The sequence below is a fragment of the Cyprinus carpio genome, chromosome A22 (genome assembly GCF_018340385.1).
Source record: "Cyprinus carpio isolate SPL01 chromosome A22, ASM1834038v1, whole genome shotgun sequence".
Classification (NCBI taxonomy): Eukaryota; Metazoa; Chordata; class Actinopteri; order Cypriniformes; family Cyprinidae; genus Cyprinus; species Cyprinus carpio.
In genome coordinates this window covers 13,734,721-13,761,734 of record NC_056593.1, presented here as the reverse complement: position 1 = coordinate 13,761,734, position 27,014 = coordinate 13,734,721, and the positions used below count along the sequence as shown (strand labels likewise).

The following is a 27,014-nucleotide window of genomic DNA, read 5'->3' as shown; positions in this document are numbered from 1 at the left end:
ATACATTTGCCTCACAAGTAAGTCCTTATCTCTGTTTCAATCTGTTTTTAAACCGTATAACAGCAGTCTGTTCAAATTAGCCTACTAACCTTATTTATATAAGAATATTTTTTTTCACTCTCTGCTAAAATTATCCTATTATTTATTTATAATAATATATATTAATTAATTTCGTTGAAAAAGCAATCTACTACGCAAAATAAATAAACAGAATGAACATTAATTGGCGCCAAAAAAGACGCGCGCTCGAGCTGACAGGATCAATATCAGACGGCACTTAGTAAAAAGTAAGTTCAGATATTACATGTTGCACTATTATAGGTTTATACATAAATATAAATTTTTCAAAAACACTATATACAAGTATAAAATACACTTCCTCTTTTCAAGGACGAAACAAGCACTTTCATTGTCACCGTCCTTCCTCTCCACTAGGAGGAGGCCTTTCTTTGATAATTAAAGACCGCGTTTCTGTGAGGAGAGAGAACGGGACAGTCTGAGTAAATGTAAACATTAGTAAAGCACTGACACGTAATATTATCTGGCATTAAGCTAACTACGCTTATGCTTATTAGTTCTGTCATGGGTTAATATCTCAGCCTGTCCCAAAGACTCACAACCTACTGTCCCTTCATGGATGTTAATGTCCACTATGTTTTCTCCTCATGTCCCTATGGCTTCTACTTGAGCACATGATGACGACTTAAGTGTTTTTACTGTATATTATATTACTATATGCTTATAAACGATCCTTAAATTGTGTCCACGGTCAGCACAAACAAATCTATTAAGCAATAGAAAGTCTCCTCCCAAGTTTCTTTGAACCATGATTTGTTGTTTTGACTGGACTTTGAGGATGAGGAGTAAGTGGAATCTGGAGTTGTATAAATGCACGTCAATCTGGTCTCCAAAACAGCAACAACATCACAGCAACGTTAACGTACAGAGACTCCTAAGAACAGACACTGGCTCCACATACTCAACTGACACTCCAGTACACAGAAGCTTTGCCCAGAGGAAGCCCAGAAAGAGACTCCGTACGGAGGAATGTCAATCTGGGGTTGTGTTTGTTCTTTGCTGCTCCTTGGATACTTAAAGTCTATCATTCGTCACTGGGTCTTTACAAAGTCAAAGTGAAGCGAACAACAAAAGTAAATAATGTACGGCACACACAAACTGACCTGCCTTAAAGCAAAATACTTAAACTCTTAAGTCAATAGGCGGCCATACTGAATGAATGGCTAATGTATAAACCTGTAGGTTGTAGTATGTAGGTCATCCTAGCATAGTCAGAATGGTCTAAAGACACTTACACTGCTGCTGCTTGTATATGCACCTCAGGCAGGAGCAAGATTACATATACAGGTCAAACAAGGGTGAACTACAAGTCCATATACAGAGAACTATGAGCAAACATACGCAATATAATCGGTAACAGTGCCAGTTATAAACCTGTAAGTATGCATATGCTATATATATATATATATATATATATATATATATAATGATCCATTATAATACATAATAATGTAATATATAATAATAATTTTATATATAATAATAAATATAAAATAATAAAAAAAAAAAAAAAAAAATATGATCAGGTGATTGTAAAAGTTTTAGTTTTTCATATACTAAAAATTAAATATATTCTTATTTTTTTGTCTAATAATAGTAAAAGATGAGTTTTTCCTTTTCAATAATATCTAATTCAATAATTATTTTAATGATGCAGAACTATATATGTGTATATATATATATATATATATATATATATATATATATATATATATATATATATATATATATATATATTATACACACACACATATAAATATATTTTTCTCAGAATTTTGAGTTTATATTTATATCTTTCAACACTAAAGAAGTCAGTGAGATATATAAAAACTCTAAATTGCAAGAATTTTTTTTTTTTTTAAATTGTGAGATAAAAAGTCGCAATTACTTTTTTTATTCCTTGGTGGAAACAAGCATACGTATCACCCTGACATTTTTGAAATGGTTACTTCAAAAATGTATCAAAATTAACTTAAATTAATTCAATAAAACATGTTTATAAAGAAATGTATTCAAGTCATGGTACATATGAATTGCTTTTTAATGTCTTTTTAAAAACAAATTAATAGACAGGACGAAAAATGAGCATTGCATCACTGACCCAGACAGAACATCATTTTTAACAGTCGAGAAGCAAGTTCTTCATCAAATGCATTATGCAGGCTTCCAGTAAAGTGTTAGCACAATAATGTTCAAACCTTTTCATTTCGGTGCAGTTTTTGGTTGGTTATTTGATAGTTTGAGGTGCTTCCATTGAGATGGAAGCAGGTATTGAAGTGGACGTTCAGACTGTGGTTGGCGGCTCTCTTCTGGCGGGGCAGCAAAGGGTAGAAGGCCTGCTTTGTGTGGTTGACTGCGGAACATGAAGTACAGTAGTGAGCTCTGATTACTCTAAGTGTGTGTGTAAAGTGGGTGGAGGGCAATAGAGTGGTTCCTCCCGGGCCAGAGCCCTGTGTAGCGCTTCTCTCAATACACACACTTCTCTAGACTGATATATATCTCTCCCCTGCTTAATGGCAGGCTTTCCACAGGAACTGAAAAGATCTGATCAAGGCAAAAAATTACTAGATTGCAATCATTCCCACCAACTGACTACGAGGGTGTAGGGTAATTAATGATTTTCAAGAATCAAGACTAAATTTGGTTTGTTCTGATAAAACAACCCATTATACTCCAAGAGAAGTACACGTACAGCTTGTAAAAGCAGATTAAATAAGTACAGTGGCCCTAAAATGTATTTGGACACTTTTGAATACTTACAAATCTTAGTCAAGTTAGACACACTGAGTCTTACGGCCTGCATAGCACAGGTGTGCTGGATTATGGGGGGAGGCTAGGTAAGTATGCGAGGGTCTGTTCGTGGAGCTGCTGGGTCAGTGGGCTGCCATAAACATCAGCCTAAACACAGAGCGGGAGATGGAGGAGACACCGGTACCAGCCCTGCCCTGGAGCCATCCTAGCAGAAGAATGATATGATACAGACCTTTTCATTTACTCATTTGCTAAAGAGAGTGCGCGAACCAACACACCCAACACCTCTAGAATCCGTCGTACCCTCTGGATATTTGAAGCATGTGTCTGCATGCACCTGATGTGTATGGTTTAAGCTCCAACTGTAAGTGACCCCAGAGCAGCTGGACGGGATGGACGACGGTTCTCTTTGAAATATGACAGATGATAGCATGTGATCTTGGCCATGCGAAATGTTTTCACCTCGACCTTTTCATCATCTCTCATTCCGCACGGCGTCCCATCATGGCCTTTTGTTCAGTTCCTCTTGTTTTTAATCTGTTTTTTTGCTTCCTTTCTCTTTCTGAGTCATGAGAATTCTTGCGATTCCCTGCTGAGAAGCAGCCTTCTCTCCCGCTGATGATTGTTCAAAGCTTTTAAATGGGAAAATAGGATGTGTATGTTTTTTTTATCACAGCTTTCTGCGGTTTCGCCAAGCGTTTTTCCAGCGAGGACTGTTTTAGCGTTACACGATGACTGGACTTAATCATGTTCCCTCCTCGCCACTTAACGTCAGAGGAGCAGGAGGGTCTGAAACCAGACGATATCCTGAGGAGACCCAGAGCAGACCACCCACGCGCAGAGAGAAAGCAGGGGGACTCCCGCTTGACAGAGCCCTCACACGGAAAACCTGAGCTGGCTCCGTTTCCACAGCCGCCCTTCTGTTCTCAAAGAATACCTGACCCCATGACATCATTCTTTAACTGTAGGAGACAGAAAATAGATGGCTGTAATCTCCTGGGTACAATCATGCACTGATGACTGAAACATATCAGAAGATGGAGATCAAGGAGTGTGGCTGGGTGTGTTTATGAAAGCTGCATGGGATTTTATGTGAATTAGAGTGTACTGTATGTACACATTCTGAACCATTTGAATGAGGGCAGCAGTGTGAGTCTGTACTAGCAGTTCATGCATTCATACTGCTTTAAATCTACAGCACCATAAAGAACTGAATTCAGTGTAATCGGATAAAACAACATATTTTTATTACATTGCTGACTGTTTGAACTTTGAATTTGAAGTTATCAGTTTAAATTAATGAAATAAATCCAGCAGCTAACTTGGTAATGACCCTATTTTATATTTATATATATGTAACCCAAAGGATTATTATTGGCCAAAAAAATAAAAAAAATAAAAGAAAAAGAAAAACTAATATTGTAACTGGAGCTGGGGGTTATTATAACAATTAATTATTAAATAATATATATATATTTTTTTTTTAATTGAGCAAATTCATCATACAGTAATAACAAGAAATAATAAATTAATAAAAATAATAAAATAATATTTTTTTTATTGTATTGTTTTATGAGTAAAACACGTTTGTCATTAACACCCCTTTTGTACAGCTATGCAATCCAAATGGTCATGAAGAATTAAAACAAGATATAAAAGCTACCACTATTAATAATAATAATAATAATAATAATAATAATAAATAACAATTAAAATAATTTTAAAAAATATTTAAATGTATTATTACAATTAATTTTACATTTAATTTAAAATTTCAATTCAAATTAAAACTTTACAAATAAAACAATTAATTTAATGATTTTTAAATGATTGTTTTATATATAAAATACTTTTGTTTAGTATGTAGTTAAGATTAAACAGAATGTGGTAGGAAACACTGCATTAGTGTGTGCGGTAACATTCACCCTCCATCTGGTCTTTGAGCTCTTAGGTCGATCTGAGCCACTGAAAGCAAGCCGGTCAGGCTATGTGCTGTTATCTAATGATACATTAGTTTGGGAAAAGCTATTCTCAACACTAGGACCAACAAAGCATGCATGGTCCACCCTGTTTAGATCACAGGTTAAGGCTCTTTGCCCTGGAGGCATCTTCACATTTATCTAACCATATTCCTCTCCATAGTCCCGGGTTAAGCCAGGGGCCTATGAGATTTGAGCCCCCAGCACCTTTTCTAAGTCCTCCCCAATGTTTTTAGTGGCTCTGATGTTGAGGTCAGTGACTTCCTTACACTAAGGCCTGCAGCTATATGTCAGCATGTCTCACTGTGCTGATACAGATGTGTTTTAACTTGGTAACATATATACAGGACCACCAGTTTTCTCACTTCACTTGTAGCCCCAGGAAAGAAATCAGTCCCTGAGCTTAAAGACCAAGTCCAATCCCACCGTCACCATCTCAAAACATTCCACTGTTGCACAATCCTTGTAGCCTTAAGACATTTTGGCTATGTGCCCTGCCAAAAAAAAAAAAAAAAAAAAAGGATTTAGACACCTAAGGCATATCTTAAGCTTGTTCATCCTCGTGAAGCTCCTCTGTGCCCAAAGGCAATGAATTAGAAATTTGTCTTCTAATATCTCAAAGGCTCTTGAAGGATGAACCAATCACAGCAAATGTCACAAAGGGTACTGAGTGCAGCTCCTTACATTTACAGTGCTTGCACAGAATATTTTTCTTAGTTTTCTTTTTGGTCTCCATTGGTTTCTGCAATTAATTCAGATGGAGTTGTAAAATTAAACACTATTTATTTATTTATTGGTATCGTTCTGTGCCCATCATACACAACACAATTTTCAGTTAAACTGGTAAACTCCGACTGGTCAAAATCTGCAAACTGGATATGAATTTCGGCAACAAGCATCGACAACTCCAGAGTACACAGTGCAAAGTTTTTAACCGAGACTGCGAAGTTTTCAACTAAAAAAAGAAAACTGTTTTTGAAAATTATATCATGTAAACTACAAAAAAACTATAAATCTGTGAAAACATTGACGTTATGCACATGCATATTACGTTTTCAGTTGATATAAATGTGTGCAGGTGCATAGTTTTTCTTTACATGGTAAAATCACCAAGTACTGCCTGGAATGAAAAATACAGCATTTTGCGAAACTTTTCAAAAATGCAAAGAAAAACTTTTCAGTTTTTAGTACATTGTTGCTGTGTAAACGTACACTTAGTCAATCTTAAAATGTTAATATGAATTCAGTAACACTGTTAAATGTAATCTATAGCAAACATCAAACTAAAAAACAGTTTTCTTAATGTACATTGTAATGTTGTCACGCCTACTTTCACTAATAACATTTAAAATGATTGCTTTTAGTTTTTAGTCTGTCATTTTAAGTTTATTTAGCCAAAATAGTAATAGATTTTAATATTCTAACAAGAAAATTATTACTGCTTAACCAGCATTCTTAAATTTAAATTTCATTCTTGCTATCTATTTTTGATTCTTGTAAACTATACTTCCAAACTACTGAACACATTCATATAATCTCCAATGACATTATTGTAATATTTGCAAGAAGCTAAAGCTTCATTAGCAAAAACATGTACTGCCTTCCAGACACTGGTATTCTCTTCGGGACATGCAAAGCCAGTTCTAGACAGCTGATTTGCCCTTAAAAGTCCCATGATCAGCCAATACTTTTGTCTTGTACAAAAACAGATGCATTATATTAAAGGAAAAAGCGACAGAATGTGAATAATGAAGGCAGGCAAGGTGGTGGGTGAAGAGAGTCCAGAAAGAGGGGGAAGAAGAAGACAGCTGCAGTGAGAGGAAGATGAGAGGTCGAAGAGGAGGGATGCTGACAGGGTAGCTTTGGCTCACAGGCACACATCTGGCAAGAGATTACAGCTGGCACGGCATCATGCATTAGTGCTACTGTACCTAGAAGTCATTCATTTTCCATCAGTTTTATGCGACAATGTTTCATGATTCAACAAAGTTGTGCCGATTTCAAATTTATGCATATAAGAAGCAACCATCAATGGGAGCTCATGAGTTTGATACAAACTTAAATTCACCTGTCTCTTCCTTTCCCATCTCCTTTCTCCTTATCCTCTCTTTTTTTTCTCCATATCATTTTCCTAACCTCTTCCCTCACCCTCTTTGATGTGAAATTCATCTCCAATCTGAGGACATCATGATCGCATTAAAACAGTTACCCGCTTGCCAGTGAGGCATTCGCTCTTTGATGAAAAGGGAAAAAAACAGGAAGAAAAAAGTGACAGAGGTGGGCTTGTCAAACTCAAAATCCCTGTTCGGATCCTGCCCCAGCACGCATGGACAAGCAGCTTTGAACTAAAGACAGCGCAGCTATAAATCACTTTATGTTTTTATACATATATAATATAGTGTATAATGTCTGTTTTATGTGGGGATATGGGTGAAATACGCTTGTATTGCCTACTATTCAGTCGACAAACTACCCTGCTAGCTCGGGTCTCTCTTTCCTGCTGTCTCTTTCTCTGACCAGCAGGCTTTCTCTCTCTTTATTGCTCTGCTCCTCTGATGTTTTCGCCCTAATCTTGGCTATTCTGCGAGTTGAAAGACAGTTTTCTCTCTTTCCGCGCTGTTTGATCTTGCACGTTAAGCTTGAGGAGCCTTCTCTGAGCCAGAGAGACCCCGAGGTGAGGGGTAGCATAGAACAAAGGCTGAATATTGTAGCTTTGCTCACATGAAAACAGATAAAACTGTTTAAAACCGGCATTTGCATTTAATGCTCAATGCTCGATTCTTGACATATGGCAGTATAAGTCTGTACATGGATGATTGGGTTTATGGAAAATGCAATGACTCGACCCTTGGTTTTACATAAAGTTAAGGCTTGTGAGATTTAGGAAGTTTTCAATCTAATATATACAGTGTTAAGAAAACACTTTATAGCCATGTGTCCGCCAAAGTGTTTTCTGAGGCTATATTCAGTTGTCTTCAATGGGAGCGCTGCATATTTAAAAATGGGTGCAGCATGATGTGGTGGTGAGCATCTATTTCATGCTTGCAGTTGTTTTTCTGGTTGGCAAATATTTAAAAATGTCCAACTTTTGGTAAAATGCCAGCACTCGTCACTGTCATTTTTACTCAGCCATCCAATTACAGTGGAGGAGGGGCAGGACAAATATCACTAAATCGAGTGACTACAGTAGCATAAAAATGTGGATGAAAAAAAAAATCTAAATTTCAAAGTAGTAATATTTCATTATATTTTTATACCAAGAATAAGTATTTTTAAATTTTTTTACATACTATAGGGGAACAACAAAACATATATATTCTGTATCTATTGCAATGCAAAACTCCAATATAATGTCTAAATTCACAAAACATATTGAATTGTGATGTTATTGTAACATGACAAGAATATTAAGCTTTTGAGTTCCTGAATTTGACTCAATTTGAATAGAAAGCTCCAAAAGCTCTAGTATGAAAAAAAAATCCTTGTAGCCAAACGGCTACAAATATGACATCACAGTGTTTGTTTTAGAGTTCAAAGTACATACAGTGTTCAACATTGAAGAATTAAGTTAATCCATAATATTCTTAAACAGCCAAAAAAAGTATCTCCTAAGTCAATACAGAATGCAGAAGTGTGCTCAAGGCTCTTCAAAGCTGCACTTGTATTTAGCACAAAAGTGAGTTGGTTTTCCTGTGGGAATCCCTGAAGGCATTTAGGGCTGAATTAGCTGTCTGAGCTGCTGAGTCACACAGTAGATGGGCTCTAGAGAGGATCTGCTCTTTCATCAACTGTGCAATAATGCTAAATCTTATTTGTTTTTCTTCCAAGAGTACAGAGCATGTGTGTGTGTATGTGAAAAGGAGGGAGACTGGGGTTGGGGGGGGGTGATGGAATCCCATTTTGCCTTGGGGCAAGTTGGCACCTGACTGCTTAACAAAGCCCCAGTCAGAGGTCAAAGGTCAGATGTCACGGAGAGAGAGCCCCTACGTGGAGGGTGCTGAATAAACGGCAGCTAAATCTTTCTTTATGTCCCCTTAACTCATCCTCTCCTTAGTTGTCCTCCCTTCGCTCCTCGGCTCTCTCTTTATCAGTCTGGGCCGAGCGTCTTGAGCTCTATTCTCTCTGTGTGATGTATTTAAGACAAGGGTGAATGTAAAACCAAGGGCTCCTCAATCATCTGCTGGAGGGAAACAGTTTAAAGCCTCAATCCCCACTCAAAGTCCATTGATTATTAGGTGATGCTGAAGGTGCAGACAGACTGACAATACACTGGCAGCGCAGATGCTGGAAAAGTCTAGAAATATGACAGTGCAGTGTAAGCTTGTTTTAAAGTTAGCCAAAAAGTACAATAACCATTTTGAAAGCGCTTAAACAACACACCTAACATTGAAGTTCTAGGTTGATAGTTTTCTGAATATTATGAGAACGGTTTTTGAACAAAAACATTGTGAAAAATAACATTAGCCCACAAAACTGAATGAATAAACATGACTTTGACATGCTACGAATCCCTTACTGCTGTACACTCCTGCCAGTTATTCACATTGATTTAATTTATTGTGTACTATGGCTCTATTCCAAAACCTAGTGAGCTACCCACTGCCTACTTAATCCCAATGTATACTTTGCTTTTCAAGTTTACAGGGTATGCATATAGTGTGCGTAACATGAATTCTGTCAACAGCAAAGTACACATGTAGTGTACGACCATGTCCCGACTGTCTCCCTGTCAACAACGCCGGCTGTTGAGAACACACTCAGGACGCGCTCAGGACAGTTCGTACATTGTGTGAATCAGAGGTAAAAAAAAAAAAATATATATATATATATATATATATATATATATATATATATATATATACACTGTTCAGTTTCTTGCATAGACCGATCATTTTGTGTCTTTACACATAAATGTATCGTCATGAGCCGCAGGGTTTAATTTGGTTTTGTTTGAAATCCATAGGGGAGCCGTGATTCCCATTCACTTCCATTGTATGACTGACAGACTGCAACAGTTTGAGTAAAAAATCCATAGGGGTTTCATTTGTGTTCTACTGAAGAAACAAGGTCACCTGCATCTTGGATGCCCTGGGGGGTAAGCAGATAAACATAAAATTTTTCATTTTTGAATGATATGTTCATAAAGTGTTACATGCATAATGTTCATAATGTTGCATGCACTGCAAAATAATGAATATCTTCCTCTGTATTTTGTTTTCCAATATAAATATCTAAAAATCCTTAAATCAAGATTTACTTGAGATGCAAATGTAAAATGAAGTATTGTGTAAAATAATCCAATTTCACCTTTTAGTATTGATTGAATTCAAAGTTTTTATAATTCTTTCACTTCGTCCACCATTTGGGCCCAGTGCATTATGGGAGTGCCATCTCCACAAAAGGATACATGCAAGGTTGTCTGGCTAATATAGGTTTTGGAACAGAGCATCTGTGGTTTGTGGATATATATATATATATATATATATATATATATATATATATATATAGATATATATATATATATATATATATATATATATATATAATTTGATGTTGAAATAAAACATTGTTTTGAAACAGTTACTATCATTTTTACACATACAAACATAATGAAAACGATCACATTATCTAGAAGATTAGCGGCTAAATGTGAGGATGGATTGACTGGGTTTCCCCTTCTCTATCTCCAGCTCTCTCTTTCTCTTCTTCTTGTTATGGTCCATTGGTCTTTAAATCACCAAACGCCTTGGGTTTCCCCTTCTCTGTAGTGTTGTTTTTACACCTCCCCTGTTCTTCATTCTCTCCCTGTCTGCTAAATTCCTCCTCCTTGTTTTCTAAACATCTCCTCTCCTTGTTCTGTGAAGTGTCTCCCTTGTTCTTTCGTTCCTCTTCCACGTCTTTCCTCTCTCTTTTTTGCTTTGAGATGTTGTTATTCTGAAGAGCCAGACATCCTCTGAATGGCATGCAGCAACTGCTTCTTTTCATTCTTCACCCTTGCCTTTATTCCTCTACTTCACCTCCCCTCCCCTTCATCTTGAGCCAGCACTTAAACCAGCCGGAGAGTCGAGCGTGAAGAGAAAGCAGGAGATTTAGCCGGAGTTCAGGTCACAGCAAGGAGTGAGAAGAGGATAAAAGACTACGGAACAAAGTGTGTGTCTGCAAACAGCTCTACATTTCCTCCACAAACTTAAACGGCTGCCCAGATGCGGATTTTAAAGAGATGCTGAAGCTTTCGAAAAAAGACCAAATTGCTAAATTTATGTTTGCAGAAGTGTTACCAAAGCCAATTTAAAGGGTGTGTGTGTGTGTGTGTGTGTGTGTGTGTGAGAGGGAGACTGTGTGTGTGTGTGTGTGTGTGTGTGTGTGAGGGAGACCATATCAGTGATTTAGTGATTCAACTTGTCAGCTCATAAGCTTCTCTTTGTCCTCTTGGTGAGGCTAAACCTGTTCCATCCCTATAATTCACTGCTCCAATAAAAAGACTTACTCTTGCTCCAGTGGCCCTGAGTACCCCTGCTGCCCTTTCTCCAAAAAACTCAACCACATCCACTAAACTCCCTCCACCTTCCACCCAATCCACCACTTACCCTATATCCATTTAGACTCTTCAGGAATTAGTTCACCTTATTTTAACATAACATAACATAACATAACATAACATAACAAAGTAACATAACACAACACAACATAACATAACAACACAACATAACATAACATAACATAACATAACATAACATAACATAACATAACATAACATAACAAAGTAACACAACACAACACAACATAACATAACAAAGTAACATAACACAACACAACACAACATAACATAACATAACATAACATAACAAAGTAACATAACATAACAGCTTAACATAACATAATAGCATAACATAACATAACATAACATAACATAACATAACAAAGTAACACAACATAACAGCTTAACATAACATAATAGCATAACATAACATAACATAACATAACATAACAAAGTAACATAACACAACACAACACAACATAACATAACATAACATAACATAACATAACATAACATAACAAAGTAACATAACACAACACAACATAACATAACAGCATAACATAACATATAACATAACATAACCAATTGACTGTGTGTTATGCCATACATTGCATGACCTAAAAAAAAAACATATAAAAATTAAAATAATAAAAAATCTATTTTCGTTATCAGTAAACAGACCACTTTGGCACAGTGCCAAACTTTCAATTAAACTAATTAAACTGATTTAAAAAATGCTGATGGAAAAATATGTATTATATAAAAATAAAACATGAAATATAAACAAGAATCAAAGAACCCAGGACACCATATATTTATTTATTTATTTATTTATTTATTTATTTATTTATGCCTTTACTGACGTAACTGAGTTATAAATAGCTATGTATCTGTTAATCTGGATTAGAGAACCCAGGTCAGGATATCTCTGTCCACTATCATGCTTCACATCTCTATTTTTCTATCTTATTCATGTGCTTAGACAATTCAAAAAAACGGTTTAAGCATCAAATCTCTCTGTGGAGTTTTCCATGGTAATCCCTTTATCTATATATACAAGACATTGCTGCACTATATCCTGTAATTCTGTGAAATACAAGCCCTTGTTTGAATGTGATGTCCGGCGTGTTAAATGTGACACGATTGAGAACCTTCACCCTGTTGCCCTCATCAGCCTTTTAATGGATTTGTGTATAATGAAAAACTGCCGATGGATTAAACCAGAACGTGAGCAGAAACAGAACTGTCATGAATGGAGTTAGACCGTAATCATGCAAATGGCTGGTGTAAGAAGAGGAGAGAATAAATAGGTTGGGGGACAATCTGTGATGAAAGAGACTGAATCACTGCATGCACAGTCTGGTAGTGGTATCTTCTGGAAAGTTCTCACCGATAGAGTTTCCTAATTAATGTTTGGAGGGCAGATGCCCCATATAATTCCACCATAACAACGATAAGAGAATATAAATAGTTGTTCACTTCACTTCTTCCAACAGTCCTTCCGGAATCCCTCCTCCACCTCAGATCTGTTTTTGCTCTCTATACACTATTAAACATTTTCACCCACTTTTTAAAACTGAGGAATAATTGTTCATGCCAAAGTGGTTTTTACCCTTTCAGCTTTGTTTACTGATAAAGAAAATGTAACAAGTAAATTTTTGAAAACTACAGACTAAAGATAGACATTCACATAGACAGACAAGTTCTGGTGTAACGTATTACAAGTAACGTGAGTTACGTAATCAGATTACTTTTTCAAGGAATTAGTAAAGAAATGCAATCTGAGTTACTTTTTTCAAATAAGCAATGACTGTTTTCTCATTTATTGACTGACAGCTCTCCTGTCCTCATAAAAAAGAATAAAAATAAGTGCGAGGCGTTGTGTGTGCTGTGTGAACATAATGTTACCGTAGTTGTAGACTCAGCGTGAACATGCATTTACTCATGTCTCCTGCTCAAAAACAGATTCAGTATTCCTCAAAATGAATAAAAACTGTGAAATGTAAACTCAGAATATGACGCAAACCTGCAATAATTAACTATGTTAACACAAATATCCTTTATGTATTTAATCCCAGTATCTGCTGAACATTGATGATCCAATTCAAACAAAAAAGACTTTGGGTAGACATAACATTTTTGTTTCATTTGTTTAATTGCAGAAGAGTGTTGAACTTCCTTTTCTTGCATCATATTTTTCATGCAATCCAGAATGGGAGCACAGCTGAAAGGTTTGTTTGAGCTGCCGCCTCAACTGTGCGGATAGGATTTAACATTTCCTACAGAATGAGGTGTATTCATTTCACTTTTGGTGTGAAAGGGCTTTTACATTTGTCAAAAATAGAACTTTTTATATTAAAAACAAATAAGCAAGCCCAGCCCAGATGAGAAAAAGTAATGCAAAAGTAACCTAACATATTACTTTCCATAAAAGAGTAAATAAGTAAGTTACGTAATTAGTTACTTTTTAGGGAGTAACACAATATTGTAATGCATTACTTTTAAAAGTAACTTTCCCCAACACTGAGACAGAAGCCCCTTTCACACTGCATGTTGGTCCCGGAAAACTGCCGGAAAATTGCCGGATTGCCTTCTGTGTGAGCGCAAACACGTCCTGGGATTGATTGCAGGATCGATCCCGGGTTGGGGCTAGTAACATTGCCGGGTTCAGTCCCCGAACGAGCGCTGTGTGAACCAATGCCGTAAAGTGTGTGTCGTAGTGATGACGCACGTTATCGTGCGACTCTTTTACCAGATGTTTTGAAGGCAGATCAATGTTTGCCACTAAAAAATATGTGCTAACTGTAATGAAGCAGAGATCAGTTAGCTCCTCACTATCTGCGCTGAGGCTGAGATCGTTCGCCAGCTTAAGTTAACAAGAGTTAACGTGCCTAGCGTTTTCGACTCGAACATTACACGTCACATCCTGATGTCATGTGTCATTACAGGACCTTTACGGGTTGTGTGTGAACGCATGCACAGATACCAGGAAATCACTGGCAGTGTGAAAGGGGCAAAATCTAGTGACCCAGGAACAATTGCCGGGAAACATTACCCATGTATTTTCTGGAATCGCAGTGTGAAAGGGGCTAGAGAGACAGACAGATAGTTAGATAGGTATTGGTAGACAGTCATAGAGTTTTTAAGAACAGTTCAAAAGAATTTGGTTCTTTAATTTCTGTTTCTTTCACACCGACGCTCACAAACACAGACTCCCTGCTGTTTGATTGACTGACGAGCACAAGTAGAGAGTTCATCAAAAAGCACTTAGTGTCCACAACACATCCTCTTATCAGTTCCTTTTATCGCTCTCTCCTTCTCTTCAGCTCTTTCTCCCTCCCTTCTTTTGTCTCAGAGTCTAACAGAGACAAAGAAAGACATCCAATGACCCCCCAAAGAACACACACACTTCCATAGCCTCATTTTGAGATGGGGAAGCCACAGGATCATAGCAGTCTGAATCACATGACGGATGGATGAAAGCTGGTGAAGAGCGACCATTTAGCTGATAGTGATCAGCCAGTTTAACTCAGATCCCCCCACCCAACTCATCAACCTCCATTCCCTCTAGCTCTGCCTCTTTTGTTCTGAACCTGCATGTCTTCTCCTCATTGTTGCTCTGATTTAGCCTCAGTAGCTCCCCTATCACCACACACACATTCACTCACACACAATCTCTCTCATCTTGGATCAAATCCTCCATCCCTCCCCCTCGAGAGTGTTAACCTACCCTGTTCCTTGAAGTAGAATGTCACAGCTGGACTAATCTTTCACATGCAGGGCTGAGACATCGAAAAACCAGACGTAGCACTGCTGTCAGTTTACACAAACAACACTATTGACAGCATCTTCCAAACTGATCTCAAATTCATAAGGACTTTATAATTTGTTGATTTCATATAAATTTGCATGCATGCACTATTGAGTGTGTCTTCCAACTTATGGCTGGTTGCATAACATGCTTATATCTGTTTTTTCTTTAAGACTGATCATAATATTTTTCAGGTAGTTTAAGTCAGCTGCGTAAAAATGTAGATCGGTCTAATTCAAATCCGAAAAATACGTATGAATTCTTACACATCCACTATTGACTGTGTCTTGCTGCAGCCTGATTTCAAATTGATATTCAGTGTTTCCCACAGCCTCACACACTCCATTTGTGGCGGCACTCTCCCCCGCCCCCATATATATCATATATATGCAAATTAATTTTCTGCCAGCAGGAGGTGCTTTAAGAGCGGGAGAGATAAAGGATTCTCCGGTAACGGCTGCGAAACAGCGCTGAGCTCACAAACGCTGCCTTATTACATGCAAAAGTGAAATGAAAATTAAATCGAAAATTTTCTAAATACAGTCGGTTTCCTTCTGAAATACAGTGATATAAAAACACCCGCATCAGTTTTTTAACTAAAAACTCGAACTGCTCAAGTCTACTAAATAAATACAAAACAGTTTGTAAAATCTAACAGTGCCGGTCAGTTTTGATATTGTGGCGCCCTTACACATCCACTATCTACTGACTCCATCTTCAAAAGAATTCTTACACATCCACTATTGACTGTGTCTTGCTGCAGCCTGATCTCAAATTGGTAAGGAGTTTATGATTTATCAATTTTGAATGAATTCGTACAAATCCTCTATTGACTGCATCTTCCAAACTTATTTCAGATTTGCAAGGACTTTATGATTTTCAATTGAAATCTGCTATTGACTGCATCTTCTAACCTGATCTCAAATTCATAAGGACTTTACGATTCATTGATTTCGTGTAAATTTCTACACATCCACTATTTGCTGCATCTTCCAACCTGTTCTCAAATTCATAAGTACTTAACAAGTCAATGCTTCTGTATGAATTCATACAATCTGGCTTGTACAAACACATACTTTTTGTATGTAAAACGTCATCTAAATCTATAGGGGCGTGTTCAGATTGTATGTAAATGTACAAATGATATTGTATGAATTCATACAAATTTGCCACCAATTTGCCATTTTGTAAAATACTTATGTATTGTCATGGAGTGTGTTGCATCTTAAACATCTAATGGGAGTAAATAGCCTTAAAAAAAATTAACAATTTTGGTTCTGAAATCTGATTTCAAGATTTTGTATAATGAAAATGATACATGCACACCTGTGACTATTTGAACAAACCCTTGACCCTTCAAAGTATAAACTTTGGCACCTAAAGGACATATGATCATTTACGATATAATCTTACAATATGATGATAGACTGGGCGAAAAAGACTTCCAGTTGAGGATGTACCCAAGCCATATTTAGAGACCAGAATTTAACAGACACTGTTGAGCACCTTTGACTACTTAGCAATCATTTAGAACACCCTAACAAACACCTTGCATCATGGCAAAAACATTTTCAGGGATTTTACCACAGTTTAAGGGGTTTTAGCTATCTGTTACCACATTAAACATAACAAAAATCATTGTAAAGCATGGCTTTGAGTAGCTTCTTGCTTTAGTATGACTGCAGTAACCCTAGAATACTCTGTTGAACCAATTTCAGGTATGTTGTGACAAAAGATGTGCGATTACTTGTAGCCCTTCAGTCAGGACGCTGCCAGGTGGGATAGCTTAAAACAGGAAATGGACATACCTGCCTGGAGGCCCGGATTCACAGCGTTGGATCTTTTATATCAGATCAACACTTTTTGAAACAAAGGCCATTTTCTTTAAGAACAATCACGTTGTGTTATAGAGACTATATTCAATTCTACCCTGGAGGAGAAACTTTCTCTACGATATCAAAAGATGCCAGTTGCTGAGGTAAGGATAAAACAAATGAAGTGGTTGTTTATTGTACTCGCAAGAAGGTTTTCAGAAGAGAGAGGGAAAATGAGAATGAAAGAAAGAAAAATAGGTTGAAATGTGACTCTGAGAAACAAATTCCCTGTATCCTTTCCTTTGTTTCCTTCCATCTGAGGTCAGAAACCCGAATCCATCTGACAGTCTAGAAAAGGCCATTCTGTAATTTACACTATTAACCGCAATCAACCTGATTTTCACACATGACAGAGTTTTAACTGCTGAATTAAGCTTCTGTACTTCAACGCAAATTATGTGAAACAGATCTCTCTTTTCCGTTTCTATCTCACTTTCTTTCTTTTGGAGGCCAAATGAGCTCAGACTATAGCTTCGTGAACTGCCTCGCTTTTTAAAATGTATGCAGAACAACTTGTGCTCCTTACAAGAAACACATGGAAGATGACTCAAAATGAATTCCAGCAGAGCCTAATGTTAGCATATTGTTAATGATCTAATAATCAGCATAAAAATACACAGCACCACAAATAGCGTTCCTTATAATAACCCGACAGGAGATTGGCCTTAACATTAGCATGTTCCTAAGATAGTTCCTAAGATGCAAATTGCACAGCACATGCAAACAATTATTAGTTCGACATTACTGTCTTTTTTGGAACAGACTTCATGTCAGATGCGCACCTGTTAGGCAGCTCACTAGGGTTTGAAGCAGTGCGGATGTGTTGGTATAGGTACTATGAATCACACCCACACATGCTCATCATCACATAACACTTGTACTTAGAAGTCACTATCACAACAAAGTCCCACGAATGACTCACTTTGGTCCTATTGTGCCCTCAAACACACCCAAATTGGTGGTTTAAAGTAAAGAAAGTGTGTTTAAGTTCTCAAACCAACGTAACAGCATTTCAGGGAAAGATGTTACGTAACAAGACATCAAATCATCATGACGTTATTCTGACCTTCTCTCTCAGCTTACCACTGTTACAATGCTTGTAACTGGCAACTACAATTAGCTCTCATTTTGAAACAATGCCCCGCCCAATTTAAGGAACCCCATCAAAGTTTCTGGAGCAGACGGACATGGATTGGGTGACTGTTTAGTGCACAGTTTGGTCTAAAGAGATCACTGTGGTTTGGATATAATGTGTGTGTTTGTGTGAGTGATGTTTGCTTTGGATAAGCTTAAACCTGACACAGCAGCCTTCATAATTTCTATCATGTAATTAAAGAAAGAGTGTTGCACGAATAAGAAATTAGATAATTTTTTGATGCCTTAAAATCTTACAGAGAACTTCATACCTACCATGTCCGAAACAGGGGCGAAGTGACGAGATGTCAAAACAAGCTAATTGTCCAACAAAGCCAATGCGAAAATGGGCATGACGCAACGCAATCAAGCTTACAACAGCCAGTCAGGACAGTTCTCTGTTTTCGCGAGCTCTCTCACAGCGCGATGCAGCCAAAGCCACTAGAAGGCAAGCCTGCAACCTTTAGCCAAAAAAGCGTAACGGCTAATGCTAACGCTTCCGGTTTTTTGAATGGATGTCAATGAAGAAGAGGCTTCACTACGCTGAATAAACAGCTATTTAGAGGAAACGGCTTATTTAATAAATCGGCAGCCCATAAGCTAATCTCCAACATGTTTAACACTAAGCAATACTTCTGGTTTAAACTATTTTTAGAGTTTACAAGGGGAAAAAAATGTGTTTTATAAGAGAAGTCACTGACTTTTTGCAACAGGTGGGATTCAGCTTACAGCATTTCTCATTCATTCCTATGGGATCCGTAAACAGTGACTGAGTGTCACACAACTCTGATTGAAATTCAGTCGTCGAGGCTGTTATGTGATTGGCTATTAAGGCACACGTGATCCAAGTTGACCGTTACGCTTTCTCCAATGGTAAGTACACACCCTCTCATCTCCCTATATTGAGACGATCTCTGATGCAGCTGAAGAGCGTTAAATACATACCTCGAATTTTCATAACTTCTGCGATGCTTCAACCCAAGGCATGTGTTAATATTTTTCCTTGTGGAATTTGAGGGAAATGTAATGTAATATCCTATTGTAGACCTTGTACAATCAAGTATCTCCTCATCCATACAGTCTATGTGTTTAACGTACACGAGAAGCACTATTTCAGTCCAATAAGATTTCGAGGGGGTGGGGCTACATGCCCTGTGCATAAAAATCAAGCGGTAACCTCCCGCTCTCTCTTTCTCGTGAAGCCAATAAGTGACTAAAAGTGCAATTCATCGACTGGCCGCTAGAGGCTGGCTCCAAAAGGGAGTCAATCCCATAGACTCCCCATGTTAAAATGGCCAACTTTACAGCAGAAAAAAAAAAAAAAAAAAACATTTACAGCCTGGTACAAAAAATTATTTTGGTCTATATAGCTAATTTTGCCCTTCATGACAACTGTGAGAGGGGTGAATTTTTTAATATAACTCATCCATTTAAATTATGTTAAGCCTCAAAGTTCTGCATAATTAAGGGCGTGGCCACTTGAGTGACAGGTGGATTGCCACTGCTGACACTGCCATCAAGCTAGGTGGGCGTGGCTTCAGCAACCAGCTCCTGCCTTTTTGCCCATTTTTGATAATCGGGAGTGACGCACGGTGATAAGCTGCCAAGATGGTGATGGCCTGCTCCGCCTACTTTGAGCTTCAAAAACGCTCTTCAGAAAATTACGGGTGACGTAATTACGGACACTACATCAATGTTTTTGTACAGTCTATGATAAAAATAGAAATGAAGCATCTGAAACACAGCCTTGCTTTTTTTTCATTAGGATAGTTTAGTAAATTTAACTCTGATGTGATGTTGGTTCAAGTAATTCAGTCAGAATAAAATGAATTGGTTTTCAGTACCAATGTGTAATTTATGCAGTTTATCATGAAAATTATGGGAAATTTAGTTTTCCGCACAAGCCTGCCGCTTCAAATATAAATTAAATATTTAAGGTTAAAGTGTTAATATATCTCTAAAGTATTTAAATATGATTGTGTCATCAATACTACACAGTTGTTTTTTAATTTTTTTTTTTATTTATTCTTTTGTACAGCACTTTAGTCCACTTTGGTTATGCTTTCTAAATGTTTAATAATGCTTTAGTCCACTAAGTGCTTTATAAATAAAGTTTGATTGATTGATTGAGATAAAAAACTACACTAAACATTCATAATTACAACCACGTTTGATCAATTAGCTTAGTTTATCATCAAAATCCAGAGCTCCCTACCAAAACAGCAAATAGGACATTTGTGGTTGCAGTCATCTCCTTAATAAGTTCATCTGAGCATATATTTAAAGTAGACTATAAAAAACGCCTTGTCTCTTATCGCCTGCTGTGTTTGCAGTTGGTTATAGGAAAAACATTCAGATAGGAAGAGTAATTGAAGAGATCAGGTTTATCACAATGCTCCTGGTTAGAACACGGCGTAATGAATGCACATAATCATACTGATATTTGGGACAGCTGTCTGTCAAACAAACACAATAAAATGTATTCACTTTATTAGTATTAGTTACTGCAGATTGTGTCTTGTTGTACTCATTCATTCTATGGCATATACAAGAGAAGATCAGTATTGATAGAAAACTGGCAGTTACAAAAATAAGATGATACAGATATCTGGAGAAAATAAATCTTGATACACAAATAAAGTCGTGATAGATGCTCCTTTAAAAGCTCATGGCATCAGAATTTCAACATCTGCGACTCAAAGTTCGTCTTTTGCAAGACTCTGTCCTTGCAGTCTCTAGTTTGCGGTGCTTCGTTCCCCTGGGTTTTATTCCAAAACCAAAGTCTCTTTCTGCGGGTGACTTCTAAAGGTGCATCAAAAGTCCAAAGTGATCCAAAAAAGGCTGTTCTGATTCACTCAGGGTTGAACAGTTCACATCCGCCTCGACTTTTCAGATGATATCACTCAATGGCTGTCGTGCAGTCTGAGTTATCTGATTGGATGCAACGGCCCTCCTCTGCTTTCTTTTATCCAGTGCCACGCTCACCTTATATCTGCTGTGAAGAAAAGACCTTGTTAGGCTTTGACAGCACACCTGCTGAACTGACAAAAAAAGCTGTGTACAATGGAAGTCTATGGGGCAAATGGGCAACGGATGGAAACGGCCAAAAAATGGATATTATTTTATTGCTTGTCATATATCTGTAAGCATGTGTTCATTTGCAAATAAGTTTTTGCTGTAGGATCAAGAACAGTCAAATATTATTGTACCATGATATCCCTTCTCCCGACCTTTGACCCATTAAGTCCACTTGGCTTTCATCTTGCTGACCATTAGTCTAAATATAGAGTCTGTAAATCTTGACTGCTGCTTTTAGACAGTTTATCTCATTTTCCATTTCCTCTTCTCTTTTTAGCTCTTGAACTGGGCTGGCCTTTGAGCAGAGGAATGGAGGGAAACGACAGGGCAGGAAAAACGAGTGGAGAGGGGGAAATAAAACAAGGTGTGGGAAAGCAAATGATTAAAAAGCAGTGTTTCTGCGTACCCGTGTGTATGCGGGACTCTGAGTGATGTTTGGACGTGCAGACGCACTCGAGATGATCCTCCAGCTGCACCTGCACCTCCCGGAGCTTCGGCCTCCTGCGTACGTACTCCACCTTGGCCACCTGAGAGAGAGAAAGAGCAGGTGTGGGAACATCCTGAGTAACACGCACACACTCATAAGCCTATCAACAGTGTATTTTTCCTCTGCTGTTTCAGAGGTGAGATAAGGCGAGAGGTAAATGTGACTTGGTTTCCTGCAGTGTAGATGAGCCGCCTCAAACCTCTCTTTCTAAACACACACACCCCTCACATCATACTGACAGACTCCTTCCCTCCCTGCCAACTCAGCTGCCCTGCAGGCCCATTTATACAATACTTTATTCAGGTCTGAACACTCACACACATAGCTGGCGAGATAAACGCAATAGAACACACCCCACAGACGCAGTGTTACAGACAGATATTTGCAGCGGTTAACTCAAGGTTAGGGCTATTCGTTAACTAGCCGCGGAAGTCTGGCCTGAAACTCTATGAGTGTGTTCAGCGGCCCTGAAATTCTCATTGACATTGTCCTCCTTTTGGCACGTCCTACGCCTCGCTCTTGTTACATTTGAATTTGAGAAATGTGAAAAGCTTTACATGCTGAAAATGAGCTTGACAAGTGGCAAACACGATGCGCATGGAGATTTAGTTACACTGTTGGTGTTATAATATTTTTTATTTATTATTTTTGAAAAATAATGAAAAAGAAAGTATTATAATTACATATTCATTTAAATATATTTTTTTTAAATATAAATATTTTATAATAATAATAGTAATTTAATGTAATTTTTATATTTTATATATATATCATTTAATATATATATATATTATATATATATATATATATATATATAAATGTATAACATTTTAATATATATAAAAATAGAATATAAAAACATGAAAAAAAAATTAATTTTTAATTAATTTAATTTTTAAAGGTATTCAAAATAAATGTAACTGAATAAAAACCATATAAATATTAGATTATTTATATAATATTATAATATTTAAATATTATTTATAACATTTAAAATAATTATAATTAATAACTGTAATATTTAAAATATAAATGATAAATATCTGTGTTTACTATTTCTTTAGTAATGATAATATTTATATTTTTTAATAATATTATTTATATTAATGATATATAAATGCCATGTATGTATTTTATATTATATATATATATATATATATATATGTGTGTTTTTTTTATTTAAAAAGGACAATTACTAAGATTATTTAAAGAAATTATAATTAATAATAATGTCAAGATTTAAAACATAATTTAGAAACATCATATATACAAAATATTAAACAATGCATAACAATACACAACATGCTCTCACCTTCACGGTCCTGTGCTGCTTTTTGGATGGGTGGCAGCGCATGTTGCTGGTGTTGCAGCAGCCTGAGCATCGTCTCACCTCCACACACGGAGGCCAGATCAGGAAGTTGGCGGCCGTGGGATCGACCTGACTGCGTGGGATCTCGTAGATCACTGTGCGAGTCTTACAGACGGCGGGCACTGCCTCCTCTAAACACACAACAAACCCATAAACACACAGAAGAATCGCAGGGGCTTTGCAAAGTGTATGTGAATAATTGTATGTGGTTTTTTTACCAATGCTTCTCTTGCGTCTGGAGTGTGAGTTCTTGAGGTGTCTGCTATCATACAGATGCTCCTTATAGTGGCCTTGTTTAACGTCCTCCAGCACCTCATTCTCTGCACCAAAAGAATGAAGCACAAAAGTCAACAGTGTGACATATTTTGGCTTGTAGAACAAGCTAACATCCAACCCACAATCCCTCCCTCACTATTGTCAAGAAAGAGCGCCCTTGAACCCTTTAGCGAATGCCGCCTCCACTAGCCTAATTGAAAAAAAAAATACAAAATCAAGAAAACCCGGTCTGATTACTACTGCAAGTCAAGAATAAAGGTGTCTGCCAACCTGCCAGCACACTTCACTCAAAAAAACTTCCTCCTTTACACACAGATCACAAAGCAAATATATGCACCGCCTGAGGACACACAGAGAAAACCTAGACTCAACAATAAGATGTTCGGAAAGGATTGTGTCATTGAAAACACTTTAAGGACATCGGGTTAGTTAGTCTGCCCAAAGTGTGCAGTATTTAATCATGCTGTTCCGCAGAGCCATTCAGCCATACAGTGGGACGACGGGGGACACAGATGCCCCTGTTGTTGCCCCCGGAAACCAGCCCAATGGAGGAGGAGGGTGGTTTTAATTCAGGCTTGAGCACCGTGGCCGCCCGAACCGCTCGGCCTTTCACACAGTCGTTAGTGGAGCAACAGACCTCACAAACACAAACACTACTTGAGCTTCAGCCTCTTTGCTCTCCTAAACACACAGACGCACTCGCACGCAGAGACGCACACAAACTGAGGAATTCAACATGAATAATACATTACAGCAGCGCTGGCATTCAGCCACACTCAACTCATAAAGGCGGCATGACAACAGTATAATGGAGAGAGTCGCTTGACCTCCCTCAGGCACCAGCCACACAGACGCAGCTGTTTGCATTTCAATTACAGCGCTTAAGGGCCAAATCGAATTTGAGACTCATATCATTATGGCAGCAGCATTTCCTCATTAGATGCACTGGAAGTTTATATTTGAAGCACTGGGGAGATTTTAACCCTTTCAGTTGGGTCTGTAAATTCATGCTAATCTTTTGCCGACAAAAGTCAAATCGTACTGGGCTTCCTTAAAAATGATTCGTGGGGTGTGCAAAACAACATATTTTGTTGTGCGAACAAGTAGTCGATTTTGAAAAGAAGTAGTTTTGCGTATGTAGTTGCGCATCTTTCCAGTGTAAAGTCAGCTGGAGATGACGAATGACAATGCAAATAAATGCAGGAAATAAGACCAATAGCAATGCAGTATGCAAATACTGCAATGACATCATCATTGCCAGAAAGATTTTGAATATTGAACATTCCATCAATACAAGTCAAACAGAGATTTTTCTTTTAAACTTTGAATTTTAAAACGTCTAAATGAATTATCGCTCGGTAAATGCTTCAAGAATGGAAATAAACTACTTTTTAATTTGCAAGACAACCCCTTTTAAGAAGTTTAAAGATACAGTTTACTATATATTCACATTTTTAAAGTCTTACAATGATGTTGACATTGATATATTTGAGTTCAGAACATTGTTCCCGCCAAAACATGACATCATTTACTAAGTTCAAATACTCAAGCGAAGCATGTGGCGCCACAAGTGCAGGAACTGCACTGCGGTCTCTAGGCAACAGGTTCTGAGGCTTTTGGTTTAAACTCGATTAAATGCCAAGGTCCATGAACTTTGAAAGCAGTGAAAGATTAAGTGAGTCTCCTCTGAAAGGATATTTCCCACAGTCTTGTTCTCCTAAAATTGCGCCTAAATGCTTTGGCGACTTGACAGCCGTGAACAAAACAGTGTCTTGTGGTAGTTGTAGTCCAACTGATTAGCAAGTAGGAATCTGTGTGTTTTAATGAATCAGTTGAGTGAATCTTTCAATCTTTTCTTGTAGCCACCTACTACACTAAGATGTAACCTGGAGAAGAGCCACTAAACAAATCATTGAACGAATATGAACAAATCTTTTTTTTTTTTTCTTTTGAACAGATTCGAAAAATTCACGTCACTGATTTGTATCACCATTAGCTGCCATTGCCTTCTAGGTTTAGGATTTAGAACTCACTCAACCTACTCACTCATCTTATCAAATAATAAGAAAAACGGTGAGACTTTACCTACGAAGTCAATCTCCAGGATCCTCTGGAGGTCGCTGATGCTGCGGATCTCGCTGTTAGACAGTCTCTCAATCAGCTCTTGCGGAATTGGTGCTTCCTGTTAAAAAAGTAGTTATAAAAAAATAAAATTACTTATGCTTTTTGTAATTTGTCATAATGTTTTGCAATCATTTATTTTAAAAATCAATAAACACTGTTTTAAAATATTGCTTTCTGACTTTATATAACTTTATAACTTTAATATCTGAAGACAGTGTGTCATAACCAATATGCAAGAAAACAGAAAAGCCCAATTTAGACTCTCATGACTCATGTCAAGCATTAGATTTAAAAATACATAAAATGTTCATCTTTTTGTGAAAATACAGGTGTTGTGGATTAAACCCTCTACATTCTTAATATTCATAACTCAAAATGCATAAATGCAAAAACAGTTGATTGATTACGTGCACACGTTTGTTAAAAGTCCAGTTGACTTGATGGTTGCACCACTTGACATATGTAGGCTACGTGTATAAAATGTTAAAAAAAATCATCAATCGCATGTAACGCGAGTGCAGATATTAGCTACGTTATTAAAAACTTGTCACGTGTGTTTGGAATTTTAAAATATATATTTTAGAAAAACTAGGTGTTAAAAATAGATTTTAGAACGTCCATCATCTTGGACATTCTCGTTGCTCACATATGTGAAATACGATTTTCTGGTTTTAATAACCATCAAAGTTATAATGAAGAACTGCGTAGTGACAGGCCTTAGCTACTATGCATGCACGCGCTCTCTTTCTATTTATAAAGGAATCTCTCTCTTCAGTAAAAAGCATCGTGTTCTTCTTCTTCTGTCCTCAATGCGAACGTGTTCAGATGCTGATCTTACCTCAGCGGCTGCTGAAAGCAGGGAGAAGCAGCAGAAGAGAAAGTGGATCAGCGCGGCTCTCATCTCCCCTGTGGTCCAAATGTGTCCCAGCGCAGGCGAAACCTTTCCGACCGGAGCCGCAAAGATGCTCCAACCGGCGTGAAGCCAGAGAACATGCCTTTCCACAGACAAATCCCTCAAGAGATAAACTCTTCACAAGTCAGAGACCAAAAACCTAAACCCGACTCTATGAAATCAAACGAGCTCCTATTAATAAGTTATTGACGCTGCTGATCCATTAAATTAAAAAATCAAACCCGCAAACCAGTGCACAAGATCATCTCTCTTTCTCTCGCTCGCACACACACTTAGAACACATGAATGAAGCGATCCTTCATCCCTTTACCGCATCAGAATTTTATAAACAAAAAATAAAAATCTAAATCCAAATGTACAAATGACTCCACATTTATCCAAAATAGTCCATTTTTATGCACCGTCCATACTCTGTGTGCTCACATAAAAGAGGTTTGGTTCAAACTTCAGCAGGTCCCGCGGCGTGGAAAGGGTCTGACAGTGAATGAACTGGAGCTCCTCTCATCTCCTCGTATTAAACTCGACGAGCCGCGCGCCCCCTCAGGACGAGGTGAATCTCTGCAAAGAGCCTTTCAAGTCACCGCCTCAGTGAAACTGCAGTG

General features: G+C 37.5%; 1 protein-coding gene across 2 annotated transcripts; it reads right to left on the bottom strand.

The window, feature by feature from the left end:
• Window positions 1-20,602: 20,602 nt before the first annotated feature.
• On the bottom strand, window positions 20,603-26,985 carry LOC109046752 (platelet-derived growth factor subunit A). 2 transcript variants are annotated; one of them, XM_042711991.1, is made up of 6 exons: window positions 26,338-26,985; window positions 25,461-25,557; window positions 23,318-23,419; window positions 23,043-23,230; window positions 21,650-21,770; window positions 20,603-21,157 (listed from the first exon to the last, which is right to left on the bottom strand). In XM_042711991.1, exons 1-6 carry the CDS (start codon window positions 26,398-26,400, stop codon window positions 21,147-21,149), a joined length of 582 nt encoding a protein of 193 aa, XP_042567925.1. In that variant the 5' UTR covers window positions 26,401-26,985; the 3' UTR covers window positions 20,603-21,146. The 2 variants fall into 2 exon arrangements, with proteins under 2 accessions (XP_042567925.1, XP_042567924.1); XM_042711990.1 differs by having other exon boundaries at window positions 20,603-21,160; window positions 26,338-26,978.
• Window positions 26,986-27,014: the final 29 nt, after the last annotated feature.